Source organism: Typopeltis vanoorti, chromosome 16, assembly GCF_054136105.1.
Source record: "Typopeltis vanoorti isolate ZY-2024b chromosome 16, IOZ_Tvanoo_1.0, whole genome shotgun sequence".
In the NCBI taxonomy this organism is placed as follows: Eukaryota; Metazoa; Arthropoda; class Arachnida; order Uropygi; family Thelyphonidae; genus Typopeltis; species Typopeltis vanoorti.
Window position 1 is genome coordinate 61,599,898 of NC_143564.1, and position 26,052 is coordinate 61,625,949.

A 26,052-nucleotide genomic window follows, 5' to 3' on the forward strand; every position below is an offset into this window, starting at 1 on the left:
GCATACGACCTATGACTACTGAGCATCTGCAATGTTCGCTAATTTATAAGTAGTACAGAAATAGAAGACACGACACAACATAAATTAAAAACGGAATTTTTCTAGTGTTTTTTTCCCGTTTTTTTGGGGGGACAAGGCCCCCCCAGGGTGCGCCACTGGCCATATATATATATATATATATATATATATATATTAGAATATTCCTTAGCGCCCAATTTTTAGGATAACTTTTATTCAACGAATGCACATTTTCTTGGCATTATTACAGTTTAGGGGATAATTTTAGGATGATGCACGTCACAAAATGGTCAGAGCATTTTTAATGTAAATTTAAATTTGAATGACCACTAGATGGCTGCACTTATGTGTGTATATTATGCTTCAAAGCGTAAAGATAATTTGTGAAAATCAAGTATTGCATAATGCATGATTTCTTTTATATTCTATGCATTGGCATTTTTTTTAGAATAAGCATAGAAGTGACTTTTTTTTTTTTTTTCTCGTAGCGCACAGAATTCAAATATTATTGAAGCAATGTATGTAATTAGTAAATCATTTTTACTGTTACGTATGAATCAGGAATAATTGCAATACAGTACAAATGACCATATTTGTCTGGTGCCTATTATGCAGTATGGTGCAAAAAATAAAATAAAATAATAATAATAATAATAATAATAATAATAATAATAATAATAATAATAATAACAACAACAACTACAGCGATATATGTTATGGAGTAAACAGGTGTCAAGTTCAGGTTTTTTATTTATTTATTTGTTTATTTATTTTTTTTAATATAGCCATATCGTATTTTGCGATGACATTCTGTTGAATAGGAAGTTTTATTATATTTTCTTTCTAATAATATAATATGTTAATATTCGGAGGAATATTTTATTACGAGGCGTACTACATTTATCTGCGAAGACACATAACCTCTTGCATTGTGAGGACATGATATGAAAACGGGTTCACGCATAAAACATAATGTCAAAATTCATGGAGGTGAAAAAAATAAAATAAATATTAAAAATATAATTATCATCAGACCTCCATGATAGTCAAAAAAGACTCATCGCTAGCCTTTTGGATCAATAAATAAAAAGTATTTTAAATAAATAAGTATACATGCCTTGCCACTTTCCATAGGAATTAGTTTATTAACCGTGTTGGAAAGATTGTTCAAGGGGTACAGAAGCTGGCTATTATGACGGATCATTTCAAATATGTTTCATTGAAATAAATCATAGAGACTCGACGAAATAACGAACTGCAAACGAAGACATATGTAACCAGGGCTGCGCCAACCCGAGGATGCAAGGGGTGCACCGCACCAGGGCGACAACATTAATAGGGCGACATTTTATGTAACTAATATCTAATTTGGATTATACAATGCAGTATTAGGGGCGGCCGAAAAAGTTTGCACCCAGGCGACAAATACCCTTGGCGTTCCCCTGTATGTAACCTTTCTCCTTTCATTTGGTACCGGACTTACATGAGATTACTCTTAAGAGTGGTGGACTACGCAGGATGGTTTCTAACCAATAAGAAATGGAAGTGTTTTTTTTTTTTTTTTTTCGAAATTTCCTTTATTGCTGTGTTACTTGTATCTACTTGTAGCTTCTCTAATTCTTTATTAGGAAGAACTGGAATTCTGTTAGTATGTAACAGAATGTCAGATATTGAGGGAACAAGACAGTCATCTGATGGATGCATTTGGAGACCAACCAATAATAAAACAGAAACAATTGTTTGCTCGAAAAAACGCGTGTCTTATATCTAGATTAGTGTTTCCTAACGTGGGGGGCATATGCCCCACGCATTTGATATACTCAAATGCATTTGATATACTCAAAATACTCACCATTGTCGGCGAGGGGGAACATCAAAATCTTTGAGGCGTTGAGGTGGGGGCATGATCCAAAAAACGTTGGGAAATACTGATCTAAATCAACACTGCTTTGGTCTTTGTACTAGATGCTTTCATATAGGCAATGCATTTTGAAAGGCAGTTTTGCTGTAGGTGAAAGAGTATCTATTATCTTTTATTATGTTTTAAGTTTGTCGATCATAAGGAGCAGTTTATGCTCATGTCACAATCAAGTTGGAAGCTTCATTCCCAACATTTTTTTAACAAACCACATAGAGTAGAAATGTATTGTGAACATCTGTACTTATTGAAAATAAAACATGCTACTATCGGACCACAGATGCGAGACCCTCGGCTGGCAATGAGCCAAGAAGAGTCAATTCATGTTGAAGGAGAGAAATTTAATAAGGCGATGTGCGAATGCGTTACCAACACGCGAAATCACGTGCTTTATACATAAAATTTCCAATTGTTATACATTTTCATAAAAATGTAAATTTTCATAAAAGACAAGCTAATTTCCCGACGTATAATAATAAAAAAACACTCATCCCACGAAACGCATTGATTTCCCTAATATTGGAATGGATTCTCCTTCTTTTGACATGCGCAGAAGTGTCGATGGGTCTCGTATCTGTGGTCGCATACATGCAGGGGAGGCTCGTGCATAGGCACTGCAGAACTGCAGCAACTCCAATTTTTCTCGATATATAAATATATTTATTAATTTATTTATATTTGCTTGTAATATTTAATTTTATCATCAACAATCCTATACAATTTTCTTATTTTGTATAAAAAATAATAAAAATCCATCTTGTAGCACTTGGGAGGGCGAAGGACGCTAGCAGCACTGTGTTTTCCACAGTGTCATATTGCTACGCGCGCAAGCTGCATGTCATAGTGAGATGCGAGCTATTAGCGTAATGCGGCACTGTCCGTCGCGCAGTTCCATTGTTGTTTATTTGCAGTTTGCGCCAGTAATGGAGTGTTCGTAGTGCTTATCGTGTTTACTCCGTCTCTTTAAATATTTGGACATTACAATTAAAGATTTAATTATAATGTCCAAAAAATTAAATCCATTCCTTTAATTACAATTAAAGGAATGGATTTTATTTTTAAGTAATTTTGAATTATACTAAACTGTATAATTTTATCGATAATAAATAATATTTTTTCATGTTTAATTTTTTTTTTTTTAATTTTTACCATAATTTTGATATTTTATCCAAACACGTATGCACTGAACTTACAGTGTGCATGTATATTTCGAAAGTTGCAGCACCCCCACGATTTCAAGCCACGAGCCGCCACTGAGTACATGTATGCTTTAAAACTAAAGCAGTTGGTGAAATGTCAATAATTTCTTTCGCTAATATAAACAAACGAAATAAACGAAGAAACTAGATACTGTTTTTTCCTTTACTTATTCTCACCTAACTGTTCATTAATTTTACACTTGTAAAGTGATCTAGACTGCTTCACTTCTTATAAACACAAGGCGCCTATAAATTGTTTATTTTATTTTATTTTTATTTTTTAAAAAGTACATAAAGTGTATAAATATTCAGTGTGCTATACCAGTACTTTCATACCTTTAAATTTCTGTTTCGTATATCATTACACTCTTTATAATATAGACTTCGTTTTTTATTACAGTGGAGATATCCGGCAGGAAATTTAAAGGTTTCCTCGTAGCTGCCATTGACCCCTACACAAATGAGAGAATCGGGAAGTGGATAAAAGTAAAAGGTACTGATACATTACCATGTGCTGCGGTCAGCCATTCAGACGGCCTTCTAAAAAGGAAAGTAATACTGTTGTGGCAACCCCCACGTGATCATGCACAAGGGAATGTTATTTTTGTGTAAGTATTTTGTATAATAGGCATAATAATAGTCGGTATGTTATCTGGTACTTATTGGCCTATTCTTTATACCGAAATATCTGTTTATAGCTTGAAAAGACGGGAAGTACTTTTCATATAGTTATATATAGACTCATGTTGTGTGGGAAATCTTTTTAGCCAATATTTGTTCACATTATTATTATTATCATTCAGATTGAGAGAGAGACGTTTTTCAATCTTTCATTAAATAAAATCTTTTTTTTTTTTTCAATTACAATGATATTATTATTTGACACCTCCAGGGAGTCCAAAGACTTATCGAGGGAGAATGTGCCAACAACATCGAACGATTGAAACCCTTCCAACTACTAACCGCGCTCAAACTTGCTTAACTTTTTGCGTGAACCATTAATAGCAGAGGCTTTACCAATCGACCAACCTTTAATAAATAAGAGCTTTAGCAACGTCATAAGTTTCACTTATAAAAACATTATAAGATAATAATCCATAAAGCTATTAACATTAATGCATTAGTAGTCTGATTAAGATAATTATAATTATTATTACTGCTGTCATCATCAGACCTTCATGCAGTTCAAAGACTCATCGTAAGAGGTTCTAGTACCGTATGCCTTAAATACATTCATTCTCTGCACTCACCACACTAAGTCAATGCACTCCAATCACCCACCATTCCATACAAAAAACTTATTCCTCACCCTTCCTACTCCCACCCTCCTTATATAGATTGCGGGGATGATCCCTGTCTAAATTAATGTATTAAACAAGAACTTGTTTATCCTTTATCCACGTGTAAACAAAGTTTGCGCATGAAGATACTTCATGCGCAAACTTCATACGATTAGGCCACTGGTGTATAGAAGCTAGTGACTTCACATTAATTGCCTTAGTATCACACAATGCAAAGAACACATCCTGCTATACATTATGGGAAGGTCCAACACCCAGACCGGTTTCGACCCTTATTGAGATCTCAAGGATTAAACAAGAATATAATCTCTTGGCATCTTTAATTTATTTTATAACCAGGTGAAAAAACTTTCAACAACTAGCTCTAATCCAGAGTATTTTAGCAATAAGGTAACTCGCATTAATTGCTTCAACTTTGGTATCTCCTCTGGGTCTGGCTCCCACGGATGACATTTAATAATGTCCGTCTTTGAGCTTTCTTTCTTTCTGGGAAGTAGAGCAGTTCTGCTCAGTGTGGGGATTTCTGCCTGTCTGAGTTGAACCACAGCTGAGTTTCATGTCCTGGAAATGAGTTTAGTAGTAATCCTTTAAGATCACTCAGTGGAATTTATAGTGTTCATGTAGATCATTCAGAGTTTTTGGAAAGTTGCCTCCACACTTTAACAGTACCTCAATAAAGGTTTGGCTCCCAGTTCTTTGTGTCTAGTTCTGGTGAATAGAGCGGCAGTGCTTGGGGGGGGGGGTGCCTGTCACTGAGTAAAGACACCAATTACAATTTGATACGTTTCGGAGTGATCCTTTTGAGTCACACCTTGAGATTTAGAGTGATCTAGTAGATCACTCAGAGGTTTTGGAGAGAGGTACACCCTACACTCACTAAACCTTAACAGTACCTTAGTTCAAATCGTAACCGGTCTGGGTAGTGGCTCTTCCATAATGCATAACATTATAATACCTGAAAGGATGTGCTTTGCTTTCTGGGATACTCAGGCAATTAATGTAAAGTCATTAGATTCTATACAAGTAGTTTAGCCGTGAAGAAAACTTTCAACTGGTAATAAGTGATGAATGAAGTGGAAGTGAGTAGTCTATTACAGAACCTTAATGTGAATACATCTGTGGGATTGGATGGTATACCGGCACGGGTCTTGCGTGAAGCGGCTAAAGAATTATCAGTGATTGCCCTTGACCATGTTGTTTAATCTGAGTCTCGGGTCTGGTTTAGTCCCGAAGGTGTGGAAAGAGGGGAAAATAGTTCCACTGCATAAAGGAGGATCCAAGACTACGGTTGCAAATTACCGACTGATCAGCATATCAGGAGTCATTGTCAAGGTTTTGGAGAAAGTAGTCAACGGAAAAATACAGGAATGGATTGATGAAAATGAGATACTGTACACGGGACAGCATGGCTTTGTGAAGGGTAGATCATGCCTCAGTAACTTGCTCAAGTTTTATAACATGGTGACCGCTGAACTGGATAAGGGTAATGGGTTTACAGTGATACTGCTGGACCTGGCTAAGGCGTTTGACAGGATACCACATGGAATTCTAATCCGTAAACTGCAACATATGGGAATGGATATAGGGTTGGTGAGATGGATAGGTGGGTGGTTGATGGAGAGATATCAAAGAGTAGTTTATTCAGGAGTAGAGACCAAAAGACGGCCTGTGACTAGTGGTGTGCCACAGGGTTCTGTTCTTGGACCACTGCTGTTTAATTTGTTCATTAATGATATAGGGAAGGATCTAAGAGGAACAGTTCATTTGTTAACTGATGATGCAAAGTTGGGTAGGGCGATAGTGAATGCAGAAGATGTCAAAATCTTGCAGGACGACTTGGATAGATTGGAGTTCTGGGCTAAGGAGAATGAATGCCAATTTAATGTGCCAAAATGTAAGGTTATGCATTTTGAGGTGAAAAGATTAGCAGCAGTATACCACACTGGTGGAACTGTACTCCAGGAGATTGATGAGGCCAGGGACTGGTGAGTGTTGATGGATAGGGAGATGAAGTTTAGGGGACACATTGCAAAAGTAGTTAAATCAGCTCATCGACTCACTTGGTTGTTGAAAAATACCTTGACGAGCAGAGACAAGCAAGTTATTGTACCTCTGTACTGAGCCTTGATAAGACCTCATCTCGACTACTGCGCCCAGATTTGGTCACCTAGGTTCCTTCTTGATGGGGAGGAGGTGGAGAGGATCCAGAGGCGAGTGACTAAGATGATAGCAGGTCTATGGAATGAACCATATGAGAACAGGTTGAAGATTTGTGGGTTGCAGAAATTAGTTGATAGGAAGAAAAGAGGAGATATGATTGAGACATTCAAATTACTAAAGAGTTTTTATAGGATTAATTCAGAGGATATTTTTGAGATCATTTTTGAGATTACTGGTGGTGGGAGAACTAGGGGATACCTGTGGAAGCTGGGCAAGAGTGTGTGGTTAGCAAGGGTGTTAGAGCTGGGTTCTTTACTTTTAGAGTGGTGAATGAGTGGAACAAACTGCCAGAGTCTGTTGTGGGTGCTATGACAGTGAATGAGTTCAAGGCAAGGTATGATAGATACTGTGAGAATGTCGGATAGTTGTGTGGACATGATGTTTAGGGCCTCCCTCGATGAGTCTAAAGACTCCCTGGAGTCGCCCGTAATAATAATAATAACTTCTTACTAACTTATATGTCTCGATCATGTCATCCCATCCACTGGACTCTGTAAATCGAATTCCCGCAATTCTGTCTTTATACTCGATATTCTAGTGACCAGAAACTATCTACGTCTATCATCTCTGAACCCTTTTGAAAACCAGAGTATATTTGCGGGTTACTCGTAAAAGATTCTGAATTTAATAGCTTTTTGGTTTCGGCATGGCAATTGTGGTATGGAGCATCGGAGTGTCGTCTGGAGTATCGAAATTCCTACTTATCGTTAATACTGACGACGTTGACACAGAAATCTGTGGTGTAGATTGTTTTCTAGAACCAAATGACTGCATTTGTCCCAGCTGCAAGGAACCAACGATGTCTGCATCAAAATTTTCATTCAGCGACGTTTGAGAAGGGAATGGTCGATCACATTCACAGTTGAAGTGTCACCTGATTGTGTAGTGGTTTGTAAAACATACCTACTAATTTCTTATCCACTTGCAATTCGTCTTGTAACTTAATTTTCTAATCTTCTCACGATCACCTTGCACTTTCCTTTTTTTGACATTTTTATGATTCTATTATATAATAACACTATATAATTGTTATTACTATTATTTAGCAGCTACAAATACATCTAGTTACGAAGTAAACAAATAAATGCAGAATGGCTGAACGGCCGATATGCAGTTGCATGATTGTGGGGCTCATTGTCTGTGAGTCCCCTACCCAAGTATCGTTCCTTACATTGTCATATGTTTTTTTCGCTGTATTCGACGCTGAAATTTGAGAAACATTTATTAAAGGGTATTTTCTGAATAAAAATGACTCTTGAACGATCTTTAAAAATACTGTGGCAGATATTAAGGCCTATTAGCACATACATCCATCGGGAAATTCTCGATAGCCCCCTCTCCCCAGGGGTAATTCGCCTTTGCTTAGCGTTAGTTGTTTCTGCTGTAATTTCAAACAGTATAAAAATTTGGAACTGGCGATCAATTAGCATTTTTTCCCATTGGAAAAGCATCTGTTGTAGTATGGCGCTAATTATGACACGAAGTCTTAAGGTAATTAGTATAAAATGCTTATGATGACTTGAATACATAATAAGATGTTATTTCTACTTTGCCTAATATGAAAAGATTATGATTGTATACATTAAAATCTAAGCGTCTTTCTTCGTTGCAGGGCCACCATCCTTAGTTCTTTTTCAAGATACTACAGTGGAGTGATCGCATCCGTCCCTTCTACAGATTTTCCACAAGATTATTTAGCATAAAGTTACAATATGGAAAAGTTTTAAGCCGAAGACTAAATTAGTTTAGTTTTGTTTGCAAAATATTCTGCCTCTTCGCTATGCACAAGTGGGGAATTCATCTAAGGCTGAATCATCACACAAAGCTGATTTGATTCTTTTATATTTGTCTCTTTATAGCAATCTACATTTTTCGACATCTGAATATCTTTAATGACAATACAGACTTACTGATTTTAACCTGCTCTGAATAGATTAGAGTTGGAAGAAAGAAGATACATATGAATACTGGATTCAACACTGTAATTGTTATTATGGAGAGATTCTGATGACTTAAATGACATTTCTGTGAAGGTTGTTCTGTTTTTATTCTCAAGAAGAGACACAAAAAAAATATTTCAGTAAATTCGAAGGTGAACGACAATGATGATGCGTAGTAGTTTTAGAAGAAAGAAACAGATAGGAATTCAGCTTAGAAATGGCTATAGAAATATGTAAAAAAAAACAAAAAAAAAACATGTAGCCTGTGTACAAGAGAAGTGTGGAGAGACACAATAAGTCATTTATTGTTCTCTCCTAGATTTTAAGATGACTTTAGGAGCACTGCTCACAAGTTTACAAACTAAATTTTGTAGTGGATTGGATTTTGTACGTATTATATAAGTAATTGTTTCAGGACAGATGCAGTGTCCTTCAGGATGAAAAAATATTTCGGGATCTAGATCATGATGCCTTCTGATTGTTTTCTGTGAACGATAAGCAGAGGCATAGAAAGAGTGATGCCTTTGATATTGTAGGAAAGTGACTTTTATAGATCATCGCTGGAAAATTCAACTTCTAGTTAGCCAGCTTTTTTTATAGGCAACCAAAAAAAAAAAAAAAAAAAAACGAATACAATCTTCGGAATTAAATTGGGATTTGGAAATTTCTGGATATTTAAAATTATTATACAAAAAATAAATAAATAAAAATAAATATCAAAAACTGAGTCCTGTCTAATTTCTCGTAAGGAAGATCTCATAGCACTTCCCCTAACTTTCAATAATTTTCAAAAAAAAAAAAAAAAAAAAAATCAGCTAACGCCTTTTTATTCCCGTATATACGGGAGTAGGCGAGGCCATTTAGCCCTATCTAACTTTTTGGAGACTGAGTGGGCAGTTCAATCTCCACTGGTACCCAATCAGAGACAGATGGCCCAAGGCTATCACTAATTAAGCGGTACGCAGTGAAGAGAGGCGGCTCAAATGTGCCGCCATCTCGTGGTCTCTAACCCTAACACAATATATTTAATGTCTGAAATAATGTGGGTTCTACGGTCGATTTTCTTGAATTTACAGGACGAAAAACCCGAGTTTCCGGGAGGAAAAACCTGCTTGCCCGTGCCAGAGATCGACTAACTCGGGAACCGGTCGAAAAAAGGCTTAGAAAAATTTCCTCTAGTCGCCGACTAGACTCGAAACCAAGACTTCCTTCGTGCGGCCTAGCGCGATGGTGTGCAAACGCCACATCCACTGAGCTACACAGGCTCTTTTCAATAATTTTAATAATACCAAAATATCCTACGTAATCAGTTGTGTCTCTCTTCGGCAGACGTACACCTACTGCCTTTCCTGAAGGTGTAAGTCATCTTCTGCCGCTTTTATTTAAAAAAAAAAAAAAATGGTGTACTTTTCCGTTCAAGACATTTACTTCTCATCTGTACAACTGTTAACATTGTATAAATCTGAAATCCAACCAAATCCACTATGGAATGTTCTTCAGACATTTCGAGTGGCGCACTCAAATCCTCTCAAAAATGACCCGTTGCTATTCGAAAGAATCGCAAACCAGTTAACTAAAAATCCCTCTTCTTGCAGACGTTTAGTTTCTTATGCATATTCTACGGGTACTTCCATGGACTATGCGCTGTTTAACCGGCCACTATCCTTCGTGCAGTTTCTTCTAAAACTGTAAGAAAACTACTGGTCAACACCCATTTACAGTCCAGCTCCAAACTTACTAAACCAGCTTCTCGTCCTCTTGCAATCCATCAACTTTTGTTCTTTGGAAGATTCTCTCTCAATCTGTCTTCCCCAAATACTACATCTTTCGGCTGTTCAAAAAAAAAAAAAAAAAAAAAACAACAAAAAAAAACATGTCAACCGATTTCCATTTTTTTTCTTGGTCTGCTGTACGTATACGACAGTCATGTACTATAGGTATTGAGACCTTTCGTGTTTATATTGACTACCTATTTTTCATCCTACTGAACAGAGGAACTACAGAAGGTAGACCACCAATACCATGATTAACCAGCTCTTTAGTTACCGTTTTCTTTAATCTAAAATAGGCAATCCATTTTTATTGTTTCCTTCTTTAAATTTCTCTTTCTTCTGAAAGACAAATTTAAAGAATTTTTGACTATAATCGAATCAATAAGATTCTGTTGACCTACCCTAATGGGAGAAACTATGAGGTTCCTGTTCTACTATTAATGTAGAGAGAATTTTTAATATCGGCATTCAACTTTATTCTGAAAAGTTGCATGATAATAATCTGTACATTGTATTTAATGAATCATCAGTGTGCTTCTTTCTAATATAACTGATTAATAAATTTGACAAGTGACAATGAATGTCAACCTACCCAGTCCAACTTTGCATGCATATCCTTCATCAGTTCCTGCTGCACTACTGCTTCGCCCTGTTGCGAATGAAATCATTTATATTGAAAAACTTTCTTGCAATGGTTAGGTAAGAATTTTTTTAACAACTGGATCTCTTTCAAGGAATTCTGGCTTAAAAAAAAGAGATGAAAACAGAAATAAAATAAATGCAGAAATAAAAATAAAACAATAGAAAGAAACATGATTGTATATATACTTCATATATATTGCACCATTAAGCAACTCATTTTCATTATTTTTGAAATATCGCAGTTTTTAGTTCTTAACAACTTGTAAAGAGCTTGCTAATTTTTAATCCACTAGATAGTACAAGAGTAACTTCTAAAATTCTTCCACATTAATTGTAGAACAGGTTAATAATGTCTGTAATTTCATAGTAACTTCCATGACAGTAGGTCAACAGAACCTTATTGATTTGATTCTAGTCAAAAACTAGAATTATTATTTTTACTAGGACTAGTAAAAAACCTTTTTTCAGTCAATACCCGAGCTAGTCAAATTTTGGTATATGCTTTTTTTATGCAAGAAGAAACGCATCAGAATCCACCATAGAACACACCTCAGTACATACAAATGAATACTAGTTACGAATAGGAACATCGCTTCTTATCTTAGCATACCGTTAAAATGCACTCAACCTCGGCGATGATGACAAGTGCAGATTGATTACAGAATTCTAAAATGGTAGAGCTAAAAGAATGCTGCTACTTACTCCCGATTTGGGAGTAAAAATGACGTTAACCATGCACTGAACTATATTATATCACATATCACCAGGTTTCAAATGAATCTGTGAGAATTCGACATGTCACTGCTAAAGTGTTACTACTCTACTAAAATTACACACACACACACACACACACACACACACACACACACACACACACACACACACACACACACACACACACACACACACACACACACACACACACACACACACACACACACACACACACACACACACACACACACACACACACACACACACACACACACACACACACACACACACACACACACACACACACACACACACACACACACACACACACACACAGTATTCTTCATTCTACAGTCTGTTCCTCTGAATAATATTTCAGAGATTAATAATCACAGTTACCGGCTTCATTCACTTCCGAAAACTAAAGTTGGGTGGGCAGTACCTTATATTTTTATATTTACCTCATAGCCTCCGATACAATACTGTTTGTAGAAGAAGACATAAGTAATTTATTTATGCATTTAATGTATTTTTTATTATTTTGTTCGATGCAAAATTGATTTGATTTCTTATCTGGATAAAAGGAAAGTATACTTCGATACAAACAATGCTCAATCTATCGACAAAAGAACAAATGACTTCAATAAAAGTTTCTTCAATTTAGTAAAAAAAAAAAGTAAAATAAAAAGCTCTATTCCCACCTAGGGGGTGTTTCATTATTTAAGTCTTTGGAAATATGTCTGCAATTTTACACAAAATGCACAAGGTGTGACGATGGCTAGTATCTCAAGGTCTCAAGAAAGGGATTTCAAGTTGTTTTACAAAGGCCTTGTTTATCATTTATTTTGATTTCTTAAAATTGAAATTAGTGTCTTAGTATAGATCTTCGGACACCAATGTACTCCGAGAAACATTCTTTTATTTCGAAGTAGTCTTCCAAAACATATGATTTAGTTTGGAACTACATAAATTAAAGATCGTTCGTATGTGGATGCAGTGATTCCAAGCCTTCTTGTTGCTGGAACACAACATCTAAGATTCCCTTTTTGGCAGGAAAACCTGGATTTGAATCCTATCTAGGAAAAGAAGAATCCTTATCTGGGCCTTTCCAAATGAAAGCGAGTTAGCCAATTTCATATGGAAGTGTCAGGATTTTCTTCTCGGAAAGTCGGATTTTTCATCTCGAAAGCAGGCAATCCCGTCAGAAGAATATACGCAATTGACAGTTATTAAGCACTATGACAAGAGGATTAACCACGCAGTACCCAAATCAAGATTCAAAGAAGCCAACGTACTTGTCCTTATCAGACCATTGAGCTTAGAATTCAAGATAAAATGGAGGATCCGGATATTAATGATTTCTCTAGTTAACTATAAAGCCTTATTTCTAATTTCATTTAAAATACTTATAATGTTTGCAAATATAAACATAAAATATGCTTTGAAATTATCTTAGTCTAAATCCTATTCTGAACAAAAATAAAAAAAAAGACCTTGAAGTCGTTGCGAGCGAGCTTCTTTAGGCCAGCCCATGTTTACATTCCCATATTCGTTCCTCATTCCTCCTTTTTATTGCTGTATTATTCGATTCCACCATCGTTTTTCGTACAGATTTATTCCTATTTATCAGATATCATGTATTCAAATGAGATGGCATGAGACTAAATCGTATAGTTTTGAAATTTCGTACAACCTTTAATGTTTTCATCTTCAGAATCTTAAAACAATGTGTTATTTAGAAAAGACACAAAATCCACCTTGTGTTGCGCTATGTCAACTTTATCTTCTTTAGGAATATGTTCTACTCTTTGTGTAGCTGAGTGGAAATGGCGTGTGCATTTTCGGCGTCGTAAATTCTCTCCTAGTCACCGACGAGACGAATGTTTACTAAGCCTGTTTTCGACTGGTTCCCGAGTCAGTCGATCTCTGGCACAGGCAGGTGGTTCCCCCCCCCCCCCTGAAATTCGGGTTTTTTGTTCCGTAAACACTCAAGAAAATCGACTGTAGAACCTACACGTTTTCCAGACACTGAAAACACAGTGTCTCTGATAGGCTACCTGTAGATATTGAACTGCTTCCTCCGTCTTCAAAATTAGATAGGGCTAAAATGGCCTCACCTACTCCCTATACGAGAATAAGACACATTAGCTGATTTTTTAGATTACTATATTATTGTATATATTGCACCGTTCAATTTAAAATAAGTAAACTATATATGGAAAATGAAAGTTTCCCTCCAGGAAATTTGGAATTTCCTTTTTCCACTGAAACAATTGAACCAACCAGAGTACACACGCAGTTGATTAACATAGTAAACAACGGAGACAGAAGTGTTTGCTTTGTCTTAGAAACTATTACATTTAAGAAATCTAGGACAGATACTTAGCTATAAGGCAGAAGGATCGAAGGAAATGAGAAAAGGACGTTATCACTGAATAACTATACATCTACTGATAAGCGTTTATAGCCAGCGTGAAGTTGAAGTTTACACAGAGCTCCAGAGTTATCAGAAAGATAGCGAGAAGTGGCTTCCATCATCACCTGATAGTGACAAACTCTACCTCCTTTTTTTATCTATCTTTCTGTAGTTTAAATTTCTTCTTCTTATAATTCTTTCATTTTATTGTTTGAAAACAGTGATTAAATGTTTCTGATACAATTATAAATAAATAAATAAATAAAAAGGTGCGTTAGTAGTCGTTATAACTTTCATTATGAACTGTGTGCAGATTGCTAGTTCAATCTCCATAAATAGATTCGATTCTAATCAACTATTACAGAAAAATCGATTTCAGAGTTAATTGATCTCTGGCTTCGAAAAAAAAATGGTTTTAACTCTAATAAAGGGAAACAAACTCAGAAAAATCGACCACAGAACACACACTCCAGCACAAATGAATACTAATTAATACTAGTTACGATTAGGAACATCACTTGTTATCAAGCACTCCATGAGCATGTGCTTAAACCCAGGGGCGAGCCGGCACAGTGTGCAATGTGTGTGCGACGCACACAGGCGCCAAAGAGGAGGAAATCCTTAAAAAAAACGTTTTTTTAAAGTGATTTTATTAATTTGTCAGACACCTGTGTGCCAACTAAGTTTTGCACACAGGTGTCAGACACTACTGGCGCACTACTGGGTATAGGGGCACCAACTAAAGTTTTGCACACGGTGCTGGACACTACTGGCGCATCCCTGCTTAAACCTTACAATGGACAGAGAGATAGAGATTAAACGGCCCATCAATTTCCGAGATGTTAGGTCCAAAAAATCAGTTCAGCATAAGCCCTTTAGGAAATGAAAAGACACTGGAGGATTTTACAGAGCAGTAGGAACTTCAGGTTTATTTACAACATATTATAAACAAGAAGAACATTCTCATAAACCGAACACACAGAAGTTCAATAAATTCGCGCTGTTTCAGACAATAACATACCAGTTTTGATTTAGAAAGGAATGCTACGAATAATATGAATACTCTTTAACCGAAGTCATTAAATCGTCGGTAGTCGTGAACTCGACTATTAGCAATAAGATTTCCAAAACTTATTTATGGTTAAAGAGTTTTGCACAGTCCTTTATGAGAAGAAATGACGTTATAGGATTTTTTAAATTTAATTTACTTTTATATTTGAATATATAAATATTAATTTATTCTTTTAAACTATATCTTGAGATATATGCCGCTAGGCATCGCGCTATTTAAAACTTATGAGTATTTACTCATTTATCAACAGATCATCTTTAAATAAGATTTATACTTTTTTTTTATCTAACTGCTGTTGATTACATGGAATTAATATTTACTGTGATCATATTTATAATATTTCTCAATATTGAAACATCATAATTTGCACCTTATGAAATTTACTCACATTACAAAATTCGTTCCCTGCTTATACCAATGAAGTTGCGTGCAACAGACCGACTTGAGTATCACAAAATCAAGTATGGGGAGAAAAAAAAAGTCATTGTTCAAGATGTAACGATGCAATTCTGAGTGGGTTATAATTACTATTATACAGTAAAATTCAGTGCTGGATTACCAAATAGGTAGAGTAGGCACTGGCCTATGGGCCCCCACTTCGTTTAGGGCCACGCGACAACAGATCAAAATAATATTGATTTGATCTTGAAAGAAAATTACAGTCAAACTTTCTTAAATTGTTTCCAAAAGATAGAAAAAATGAATCAACTCAAAGAAACGAAAACTTTACATTAAAGACTCTATAAAGAAAATACTATATTAATGTAATGTACCCATTAACAACTTAAAGTACATAAACCATAGGCATCAGGTTCATACTACAGTTTGCCTCCTAAAAGCTCATTTTCTGTCAGCTGTCAGTTAGTAAAAAATTTCGATGCAACCTACGTACGTGTAATGTACAGTAGTAATGGTCATCTCCATCTAGTGGCCGACGTGCACACTATTTAGTTCAATGTTATCCCACTAGAGCGCGCGTATTAGGAGATAATTTGCGAGGGGGACCCAGAGATTTCGACTGTCTAGGGTAGGCTGACCATGCGTACCGTTTTGAACGGGACAGTGCCGTTTTTTCTCATATTTCCCAGCCGTCCTGTCGTTTTAATAATAATGCCAATTTTGTCCCGTTTTTAATAAAAGCTATAAATATACTTTAATATTGGTCATTCATAAATTATTATTCATATAATTCATAATTCTTCACTGCATGCCGATTAATTAGTGATAGCCTTGGGCCAGCTATCTCTGATTGGCTATCAGTGGAGATTGAACTGCCCACTCAGTCTCCAAAAGTTAGATAGGGCTAAAAAACGGCCTCAAAAAAACGGCTAAAAAAAATCGGCTAAAAAAAATCAGCTAATGCCTTTTTGTTCCCTATACGGGAACAAAAAGGCATTAGCTGATTTTTTTTTATATAATTCATAATTCAAAACCTATAATCGTATATATCAATATCAATATAACCATGGAGTCGCACTGTTCAATACTAAATATCGATATCTGCAGTGATTTACATGTTCAATGTAAACAGTGAAATACATGTTGGTAACGCCTTGCGCATCTCAGATGAGGCGTCTGTTCTGCTGCAGCGTAAGTTTTTTGTTTTGCCTGTATTATAACAGGTGGCTTTATTATTCAATGACGGTTTTTTAAATTTCATATTTTTTAAACTTTTTACTTATTTTTTAAAGCTTTAAGTATATCATTGCAATGTCAAAGAAGCAAATATGCAGTTTTAATGACGATCTCCAGAAAGAATTCAAATTTATTAAACTGACAAGCTGTGTAGTGATGGAACTAAAGTGGTATGCCAGCATTGTAATGTCCATTTTCCCTTGCTCATGGAGGCAGAAGCGACATCAACCAAAGCTGAAAAGCTGAAAAAGCTGAAAAGACTCTGGCTTCAGTTGAACACACCAACTCGTTTATGGTGAGACGTGATGGTGATAGTGAAAGCGATAAAATTGCAGCAAGTGAAGCTCTTAGTTGCATATCATACTGTGCTTCATGGCCAAAGTTTTCGCGCAAATGACTGTTGTCGACATTGATAAAAAAAATTTATGAACCAAAATTTTCTTCAGCATGTACCCAATCAGAAGCAATAATTACCAACGTTTTATCACCATACATATTTGGCGAAGTAATAGAGGATGTGTATAAAACCAAAAGCATTACAGTCAGTTTAGATGCATCAAACAAAAAAGACATCAAACTTCTTCCAGTTGTGCGGTACCTTTTGCAAATTGTGGTGTTCAAGACAAAATTATAGACTTTATTTCTTCCTTACCTGGTGAAACATCCGACCAACAGTGTGCTATGTTGAAGGAAGTAAGTGACAAATTTTCCTTACAAAACAAAATTGTTGCTTTGTGTGTAGATAACATGAACACCAAATTTAGTGGTTGCAAAAGACTTCAGTTCAGTTTCAAAAACTTGAAACTGAACTGAAGAGGCAGATTATCAGTATTGGTTGCGGGGCACACATTATACACAATAGTCTCCAGTGTGTTGTCAACTGCTTACCAATTGATATTGAATGTTTTGCAGTGAAAGTATACAAATACTTCAATATATACGCAGTCAAAGTTGAAGAACTGAAAATCTTTTGTGACTTTGCAGCAAACAATTACATTAAATTGTTAGAGCATGGAAATACAAGATTTTTATCTATGGGTCCATCAACTGACAGAATTTTAAGCATATTTGATGGGTTTCGTTTTTATTTTCTTTCTTAAGAAAAATGCCCTGTTATGTTGCATAAATTGTTTGAAGATCCCCGTTTGCAATTGTGGTTGCCATTTTCAAGAGATCAAGTGTCTACGTTCCAAACATATATTAGCTTAATTGAAACAGATAATATTTCAACTACAGAAGAAGCCATGAACATTGAAAATCTTGTAAAAAATTTAGAGTCCAGAAAAAGTGAACGGTTTTTGTAACTATTAATGTCAAAAAAAGAAAAAAGTAAATGTTAGTAAATTCAGAAGAAATTAATGAGGCTAGGTTAAGCGCCTGTGTGGCTCAGTGGATGTGGCGTTTGCACACCACTGCGCTTCATCGCACGAACGAAGACTTTTTGGTTTCGATTCTAGTTGGTGACCAGAAGAAATCTTGCTAAGCCTTTTTTCGATCAGTTCCCGAGTTAGTCGATCTCTGGCACGGGCAAGCAGGTTTTTTCGTCCCGTAAACTCAAAAAAAAATTGACCGTAGAACCCACATTATTTCAGACATTAAATACGAGTGTTAGGGTAAGGGACCACGACATGGCGGCACTTGTTGAGCCGTCTCTCTTCACTGCGTGCAGCTTAATAGTGATAGTTTTAGGCCAGTTATCTCTGATTGGCTGCCAGTGGAGATTGAATTGCTCACTCAGTCTCTGAAAGTTAGATAGGGCTAAATGGCCTCGCCTACTCCCTATATACTGGAATGAAAAGGAGTTAGCTAATTTTTTTATATTTTTTTATTTGAAGTTTTTGAGGTAGTTAGTTGAGAATTTCTATGAAACCAGTTTAGAACATGTCAATAAGTGGGATTTTAAGGAACACTGAAAAGTTCATGTGGATGCTACTAAGGAAGACACCTGAATGGAAAGAAATACAGAACAGCCTGAACGAGGAACTCATCACATGCACAGAAACAGAAGAAACTCGTGTATTCTATCAGTGGACCCAAATAAAATCTATAATTGTAAGGCAGTTGAATAAATGAAATAAAGAAAACATTCCTGCATCCGATGGATGGGTACAGATTTTTTTTTTCTGAAATGAGCAAGAAACGCCTAGACTTTCAAAACTTTTATATAATATTGTAGAGTTTATTCTTTCTCTTCCAGGAAGGACAGCACCTGTTGAGAGAATATTTTCTGTTATAAGCAGTATGTGGTCAACGGAGAATTCTAGATTAAGTGTTGAGACAATGAGGCTATGTTATTTGTAAGAAAAAATTGTGTCATGGAGTGTGAGAAGTTTTATGATAAGATGTTGGACGACTGAAATCTGCTGCATAAGATCACTTTATAGGAGAATATTCATAGTACGATCGTGGTGAAATGCAGTCTCCCTCTACGCCTCCCTAAATTTTTGAATGTGTTTTGTCACTGAAGAATAATGGTAAGCTCAATATGTTTATGTAATAAAACGTTTTTTATCATCTTACTTTTTACTTTTTTCATGAATACAGAATATTACATAACCCTCGTCCCGTTTTTGTCTCAAGGAAATATGGTCAGCCTAACCTAGGAGCTTCCATAGGGTTTAATTCGGCACTGGTAAAATTCTGTTAAAATAAGTATTTGAGAATGCATACGTTTTGGAACTATTGCATCCCAAGGATAGCTATGTATTTGATTTTACGCATCCCACAAAATATTCACTAAAAAAATAATATACTAAAATAATATACTATAAAATAATATATATAAAAAATAATTCACTAAAGTTGTCTTTCCTAAATCATTTGATAAAATATAAAAATTTCCAGTTCATTTGCAAATTCATTTGATTTTCTTAATATTTTAAAACTGGATTTTGATATTTTTTCCCTAATCACGGAATACTATGAAACATTCTTCGCATGAAAGTTTTTACTGGCAATAAGTATGGCGAAAGGCTTAATCTATTCGAACGAAGATGGAATTCGAATGTCGTTGAGTGTTGTTAGCTTCTTATAAAGTAACCCCAGAAAAATAGTACAGGAAAAAACTATATTTATAAAGAGTGCTGTGTTGGCACGTATTAAGGATAAAGTGTCGAAATGAATCTGTAGATGTGTTTCTTGAACAGCTGGGGGATCGTAGTCTTTGGGGAAAACTGTGAAGGGGAGGATATCTGCTAATGTCTTTAATTTCCTTATAGGGAGTAGGCAAGGCTGTATAGTCGCATCTAACTTTTAGAGACTGAGGGGAAATTTCTTTCTCCACCGATAGCCAATTAGAGACAGCTGGCCGTAGGTTATCATCGCTTATACTCAGCAACTGACGAAGAGAGACTGCTGACAAGTCCCGTCATCTCGTGGTCCATAATACTAAACTATTTCTTATATATATTAATTGCCTGAGATGGTGTGTTCTACGGTCAATTTTCTTGAGGTTACGAGACCGAAAAACCCGTGTTTCTGGGGAAAAAATCCGATTACTCGTGCGAGAGATTGACTAACTCAGTAGCCGCTCGAAGAAAGGATTAGAAAAATGTTCCTCTAGCCAATCTAGAATCAAACCCATGCCTTTCTTCAGGCAGCCAAGCGCTGCGGAATGCAAACGCCACTTTCACTGATCTACAGAGGCTCTCTGTGTATGAAGAATGCGATTCCAAAAAACAAAGTAGGAGAAGACCGGGAAGAAGGAAGCTATATCTGAACATTTGAAGCTAAACAAAATGGATTTTGGCCAATATTTGCACTTAATTTTAAAAGAAAGTGCAAAAATGATATAGTCAGATCATTGGAGTAGCAGCAATAATAGATAAACGAAACGACATAATGAAGAAACAGAACATCGCTGAAGAAGCGTTTGAATTATTAAGCCATGTTCTATCCTCTGGATACCAACAAGCAATTTTATGGAGATTTTTGATATTGGTATTCGAAGTTCTGGCAAAATTTGGATTTATATAGTTCTATGGGTTGTGATGGTGAGCATTAATGCCTTGAATGGAAGACACCAAAGATTTTGGAAGTTAGGGAGATTATTGATTTTGTAATCTATGCTATGAAAGGCTAAAGGTGTAAATTAATCTGAGATGTGAAATCTAATATTGTATCATCAAAGGTAAAAGGAAGTGAAATGAGATCTTTCTTCTGTGAAATAAGACAGAACAGCATTTTGAACTTCACAAGTATATCCTCACCCACATGAAGAATACCAAGGTATTAGTTATGGAAAAATTTTAAACTTGAAATGATTATGTGCTACAAGGTTTGCTGAAGAAGAGGAATGGCGAGAGAGAGAGATTTGTCATCAGAAAAACTGTGGAATGTATATGTAGTCAGCAAAAAGAAGGTCGTTTATATGTAGGAGGAAGAGTGTGAATGAAAGTAAAGAGACCCTGGATATTCTGGTATTGATTAAGAAACATAAGGAGATGAAACGATGCACCATGGCAAGCAGTGATCTGCCCTATATGAAACTAATAACTCGATTGAAAAGAGTAAAAGATGGATAATAAGATGTAGATTGTTAAGTAAATCTCTTTTCTTGACTGATCAAATGCGTTTTTCCACTGTTTCCCGAGATTCGATCTTTGACAAGGGGAAAGTAGGTTTTTAACCCCAAAAACGACTGAAGAACTTACACACTATCACAAACAATAATATGAGTGTTGGAGTTTAGGGACAAGATATGTCGGCAGTTGCCTGCCTCTCTCTCGCTCTCCCTCCGTCTCCTGAAAAGCTTTGATTTATTGATAGCTTGAGTTCATATAAGTGAAGGCTTGCAGGATAGAGACTATTTTCCACTTATCTTCATAAGTTTTAGGACACAAAGGAGGTTTCACTTCTTTTGGAGAATTAAAAATAAACATTAGATTATTCATTTTATTTTTGAGAATCAGTAGGAACCTGATACTACTTACCATTTCAGTGAACCGTAATATATTCTGTGTTGTGTCCTAAGTACCAGCTGCAGTTAACTAACTATATTTATGAGCAGGTGGAACTGCTTCTTCTAGAAAAAACTTGAGTTTTGAAAAATGAAATTCAACAAAATCGACATTAGCGCGCACGCACGCACACGCAGGCACGCACACGCAGGCACGCACACACACACACACACACACACACACACACACACACACACACACACACACACACACACACACACACACACACACACACACACACACACACACACACACACACACACACACACACACACACACACACACACACACAGTACAGTACATATGAATAAATACTATTTAGATTAGAATGATATTCTCTTATCTAGCATGTAAAGTAATTCAAAAATTTGGTCTCTCTTTTAGTAAGGTTATTCAGAGGTGTACTCCATGAAACCTCAATGAAAATCTTTTTAGAGAAATAAAACAAATATCAATAAGCAAAAACAACAGTAACACAGTTTATAAAATAGGTTGTAGGAAAGTTGCTATGTATTGCTCATAAGTTTCATACAGAGTCTTTCATGATGTCCTTCAGGAGTAGCAGAACACTTCTGCAACTGCTAGATACTTCCCCCCCCCCTGATAAAACATTGAAAAACAAAGCTAAAGAAATATTTCCAAACAATAGGCCATTGAACTATTTATAAAGCACCTAAAATATAGAATACTGACACATCTTATATATATATATGACCTCATGAACATGTAAACTTATTGAGTCCAGTTTAGATGAGAAAAGTTAGTAATGAAATTCATTAGTACTAGAAGAAAATGCAATCAATACATCCTCTGTCCAAAAAGAAACCGAACTTTTCGCAAATAGAATAAACTAGTGGCGCCACCTCTTGTATCTTTTTGATATCGAAAGCGGCATCCTTCATTAGTGTTGTGTCAACCGTTTATGACATTTGTTTCATTAGAAGCCGAGTTATAGTGCCAAGAGTGACAGTGTGTTCAGACGAACGGTCGGTCGTCACGGTATTCATGCCGTACGCGAGGAATTCTTGCTATCAATCGCTTCAAAACTTCGAGATAAAACTCGACATTGGCCGATAGTCCAGGCGGACGAATTCTTTGTGAATAATGCCCTTGGAATCATAGAAACAAATCAGCATTGTCTTTACTTTTGACTTCTCTAAGCGACTTTTATTTCGGATGCTTCTCTTCTGGTGGTCTCTACTCAGCACTCTGACGCTTTGTTTCGAGCTCATACTCAAAACACCACGTTTCGTCACCAGTAACCTTCCTTTCAAGGTAAGTTTGAGTCTTTACGAGCGGTTTTAATGAGGTCCTTACAATGTTCAATTCGATACATTTTTTGGTCGTCGGTCAATTTGTAGGGAACAAATCGAGAATTCAATTTACGAAGGCCCAAACTCTCAGTTAAAATGTTGTGCATAGTTTGTTTTGGAATCCCCATATTCATCTTCAATCAATCTCACGGACAATTTCGGGTTTTCTTTGATGAAATCACTCACTTTTTGGATGTTAACTTTGCTCAGTCCAGTTTTTGGACAGCCCGGCTTTTCGTCGTCCTCAAGCATCTCACGACCACTTTGAAATCGCTTAAACCACTCGTAAACTTGAGTACGGGATAAGCATTCATCACCGTATGCTTTTTGAAGCATTTGATGCGTTTCGGTAAAACGTTTACCAAGTTTAACACAAAAGTCAATCGCCACTCGGAGATAACCAGGCAATGTACAGTTACTTGTCCTGTAGAAACATTTGGCATATCTAACCATATTAAATGCTAACTTATTTTTATTCCTTCTAACAATTGATGCAACAGCCAGAAACTTAAAAAAAGTTTATTTGCAAGAGAACTCATGTGTGCAGTTTGTATTCCCTCACTGTAGTATCCGTTTGCATATCTGAAAAACGCCGTCTCTCAGAAAAGTATCAGTCGTGAATTTCTTTTTATAAATTATGTAACACTGTGGTAGATAGTTAGTATATTGTGAAAATTAGTGTAGTCCCTTATACGAGGATGTTCCCAAAATTCTTTCTAGGTTTTAAGAGACTGTATCATCAGAACCCTCACATATCTGAAAAAACAAACAAACAAAAACATAAATACCAACTTCAGACTTTGTTTCGTAATCATAGTTTTGTCTTACTCTGCATTAGCCAAAGATAGATAAAACAACGAATTACTGGAGCAATTGAAAAAATGGCTATACACCTTCTGTCCAAAAAGAAACCGAACTTTTCGAAAATAGAAGAAACTAGTGGCGCTACCTGTTGTATTTTTTGATTTCGAAAGCGGCAATCTTCATTAGCGTTGTGTCAACTGTTTATGACATTTGTTTCGTTAGAAGCAGAGTTATAGTGACAAGAGTGACAGTGTATTTTGACAAATGGTCGGAAAATGAGTTTCAAACAGAGAGCTGCGATTGATTTTTGTGTTAAACTTGGTAAACGTTTTACCGAAACGCATCAAATAGCATACGGTGATGAATTCTTATCCCGTATTCAAGTTCACGAGCGGTTTAAGCGATTTCAAAGTGGTTTTGAGCTGCTTGAGGACGACGAAAAGCAGGGCCGTCCAAAAACTGGACTGAGCAAAGTTAACATCCAAAAAGTGAGTGATTTCATCAAAGAAAACCCGAAAGCGTCCGTGAGATTGATTGAAGATGAATTGGGGATTCCAAAAGCAAACCGTGCACAACATTTTAACCGAGAGTTTGGGCCTTCGTAAATTGAATTCGCGATTTGTTCCCCACAAGTTGACCGATGGCCAAAAAATGTATCGAATTGAACACTGCAAGGACCTCATTAAAACCCTCGTAAGGACTCAAACTTCCTTGAAACGATCGTTACTGGTGACGAAACGTGGTGTTTTGAGTATGAGCGCGAAACAAAGCGCCAGAGTGCTGAGTGGAGACCAGCAGAAGAGGGGCATCCGAAATAAAAGTTGCTTGGAGAAGTCAAAAGTAAATACAATGCTGATTTGCTTCTACGATTCCAAGGGCATTATCCACAAAATATTCGTTCTGCCTGGCCAAACGGTCAATGGTGAGTTTTATCTCAAAGTTTTGAAGCGATTGATAGCGAGAATTCGTCGCGTACGGCATGAATATCGTGACCGTTTGTCAAAACACACTGCCACTCTTGACACTATAACTCGGCTTCTAATGAAACAAATGTTATAGACAGTTGACGCAACACTAATGAAAGTTGTCGCTTTCGACATCAAAATGATACAACAGGTGGCGCCACTAGTTTCTTTTATTTTCGAAAAGTTCGGTTTCTTTTTGAACAGAGGGTGTATATCTTCCACATCACAAAAGAGAAAATCCGCTAAAACTATTTTATTTCCTATAAAGAGTATGCGAGGCATTTTAGCCCGATCTGACTTTTGGGGATCGAGAAGGAAGTTCAGTGTATACTGGTATCCATCTGGAATCCCATCTAGGATGCGAAGAATCTTTATAAGAACTTTTCACCTGAAGGGTGAGTTACCCGGTCTCATAAGGATAGAGAAGGAGTTTTCTCTCCAGGAAATTCAGATTTTTTCATCATTCAAGAAGACAAACTGGGCAGAAGAATGCATAAAGTTAACATACATAATATGCTAGCCTCACAGTTTAGTTGATTTGACTGTAATTCAAAACAAAGAACACCGTATACTAAACAGAAAGCGTACGAGATGCAGTAGCACCTTTAGAATTATTATGAAAAAAGTACAAAATAATAATATAATTTCATTTAGTCAGCACTTAGCTAGGTTTTCTACTCCTCTTGCAAGAAAGTTTTGTTGGACATTCTTGAGCACTGATGTTTGAAAGGCTTTTAAAAGTGATGGATTTCTAGGAACCTCAGTTGGACCCGCCTAAGCTGCATTACCTTAAACTTCGCAATGTTGAAGAACTGTGAGAGCTTAGGAGGTCCAGTTCGGATTCTGAAGATGCATAACGAAAATTCTAAAGGGGATACAACGAACCTTGTTTAAATTTTGACAGGATGGGGGACATACGTTGTATATATACCAGTTTTCATATAAAATGTATTATATTATTATTTCTTATTTTTGTCTTAAATAATTTGCAGTTCAAATATCCACTGCTTAGTTTATTTTTGTGACTTTATGAATATTCTGTTTATAACTATGGTACGGTAGAGAAGAAGAGTTGTGCAGGAATATTAACCGTAACCCAAAAGTATGCAGGAAGTCCCGTCATTGATTTCGTAACGATGGTCAGTACTGCAGCCTCTCAGTGGTT

At 36.2% G+C, this 26,052-nt stretch overlaps 1 protein-coding gene across 1 annotated transcript in view; it reads left to right on the plus strand.

Annotated features, from left to right (window-relative positions):
* Nucleotides 1–8,359, plus strand: part of LOC150098065 (putative defense protein 3) — a 30,559-nt gene extending 22,200 nt beyond the window's left edge. The window contains exons 2-3 of the mRNA XM_090406671.1: nt 3,536–3,743; nt 8,269–8,359. Of these exons, the coding sequence (XP_090262797.1) occupies nt 3,536–3,743; nt 8,269–8,359 (299 nt within the window). The remainder of the gene's footprint in view (nt 1–3,535; nt 3,744–8,268) is intronic.
* Nucleotides 8,360–26,052: the final 17,693 nt, after the last annotated feature.